The sequence below is a fragment of the Cynara cardunculus genome, assembly GCF_001531365.2.
Source record: "Cynara cardunculus var. scolymus isolate 2C chromosome LG 4, CcrdV1, whole genome shotgun sequence".
In the NCBI taxonomy this organism is placed as follows: domain Eukaryota; kingdom Viridiplantae; phylum Streptophyta; class Magnoliopsida; order Asterales; family Asteraceae; genus Cynara; species Cynara cardunculus.
This window is the reverse complement of record NC_037531.1, coordinates 18,478,408-18,480,264: the sequence shown is the minus strand read 5'-3', so window position 1 is coordinate 18,480,264 and position 1,857 is coordinate 18,478,408. Positions and strand designations below refer to the sequence as shown.

At 39.5% G+C, this 1,857-nt stretch overlaps 1 protein-coding gene across 1 annotated transcript in view; it reads right to left on the bottom strand.

Moving 5' to 3' along the window:
* Positions 1–848: 848 nt before the first annotated feature.
* The window catches only part of LOC112510973 (receptor-like protein 15), an 8,569-nt gene continuing 7,560 nt past the window's right edge, over positions 849–1,857 (bottom strand). Inside the window, exon 10 of the mRNA XM_025116328.1 lies at positions 849–1,850. Coding sequence (XP_024972096.1) covers positions 849–1,850 — 1,002 coding nt within the window. The remainder of the gene's footprint in view (positions 1,851–1,857) is intronic.

Below are 1,857 nucleotides of genomic sequence, written 5' to 3'. Positions count from 1 at the left end.
ACCACCCTTTCCATGGAATTAGATGCTAAAGATAGAAATCTAAGGGATGATAAAGCAATAAAGGACCTCAGGACCTCTTTTCTAAGGTTGTTCCCGTTTTAGTGCATCAGACTACTCATGATACCTGGAAACCATTACAAAGTTGAGGCAAGTACTCGTAAAAATATGGGTCCATGACACAATGGGAGGGATTGGTCGACAAAATATGAAACAGAGACTGAACCTTGATATAACCCATAACAATACATTTTTGTTACCACGAGATATATTGGTAGCCGCGGATCGTTTGAACACTCAGATTGGGACGAATCCATCATCGGGAACTTTAAAGATTCCTAAATCCATTCTACCAAAAACTGAAAGCAATGCTGAGGTTATTGGTCACATATGAAATCAAGGCTGACTCAACCGGTGGTGTTTACTTTGTTCCAGCTTTCAATGGACTGTTTGCACCATGGTGGCGTGATGATGTCGGCGGTGTTTGCATTGGGATTACAAGGCTTACAAAAAAGTCTCATATAGCAAGGGCTGTTCTTGAAAGTATGTGTTTTCAGTAAAAGATGTGTTGGATTCAATGCATAAAGATGCCGATGAAAAGGGGGAAATCAAGAACGAAAAAGGACAGTTGTTGCTTAAGATGTTCGGAGGGGCAACCGTTATTGACACTCTTATGCAGATTCAAGTACATGTTATGATGCACATATTGTTGATTTTCTAGTGTTGTGATCGATATTAGTTTGTAGATTATGTACTGAAGTAGTGAAGTGATGTTGCAGACCAACAGACATAGAGACAACAAGATTGGGTATAAAATACCAATATATAAATCACACATTCATAAGGAGACATTATCTACGGAAGAGCGTCGAGAGCTTCCTTGCTGAATCATCAATGAAGTAATAGCATGTATACATACATTCTTCAACCAAGTCTAGCCACCTTCTACGCCAATAAGGATTGATGTAAAGAACACCCACAAATCCCAACAGGAACACAACCCATGTCGCACCACAACTTCCGTAGAAGGATACCATATTGATCTCATACCATTTATCAAGGCCTTCTTTACCTGATGGATCGGTCACCTGTGATGTAGACGTGCATTCCTTCTCTAGTGGTGGTCCACAAAGAAGTGGATTCCCTTCATAGCTCTCATTGGTAAAGGTACTAAACTGTGCTTTCATATCTGGAAGTCGACCTGATAGATTGTTGTAAGAAACATTAAAATAAGCAAGATAATGCAGCTTACTTAGTTCTGATGGAACTTTGCCACTCAAACCATTGTAAGAAAGGTCTAAGCTCTCTATATTCTCAAGATTTGAGAATTGCATCGGAATGGTTCCTGTCAACTGATTGTGAGACAGGTTCAAAGAGTGAATCTGGGTCAACAACCCTAGTTCTTTTGGGATTTCACCAACTAGTTTGTTACGTGATAGATCCAGCCCCACCATCAAATCAAGAATGTGACCCTTGTAGGAGAGAGATTGAGTTTTTGTTGTAAACTGAACTTCGTCTTGCATCTCAAGTATTTCTGACCTTAATTCTGAAGCATACTCTGTAAACAGAACACTCTGATAGTGCCAGAAGGAAATACCATAGCGGAAAATTCTAAGTTCTCTGAAAACAGGGTTGATAGGGCTTATAATATTTTGGAGGCAAGAAGGTATTCGACCAAAGATAGAGTTACCGGATAAATCTATCAAACTCACATTACTTAATTGGCACAATTGCTTCGGAATAGAACCACTGAAGTTATTTTCTTTCAAAATAAGAATCCTTAATTCGGATAGATGACCAAGAAACCCGGGTATCCGTCCTGACAGGGAGTTGTTGCCTATATCCAAAGTTAAAACACGA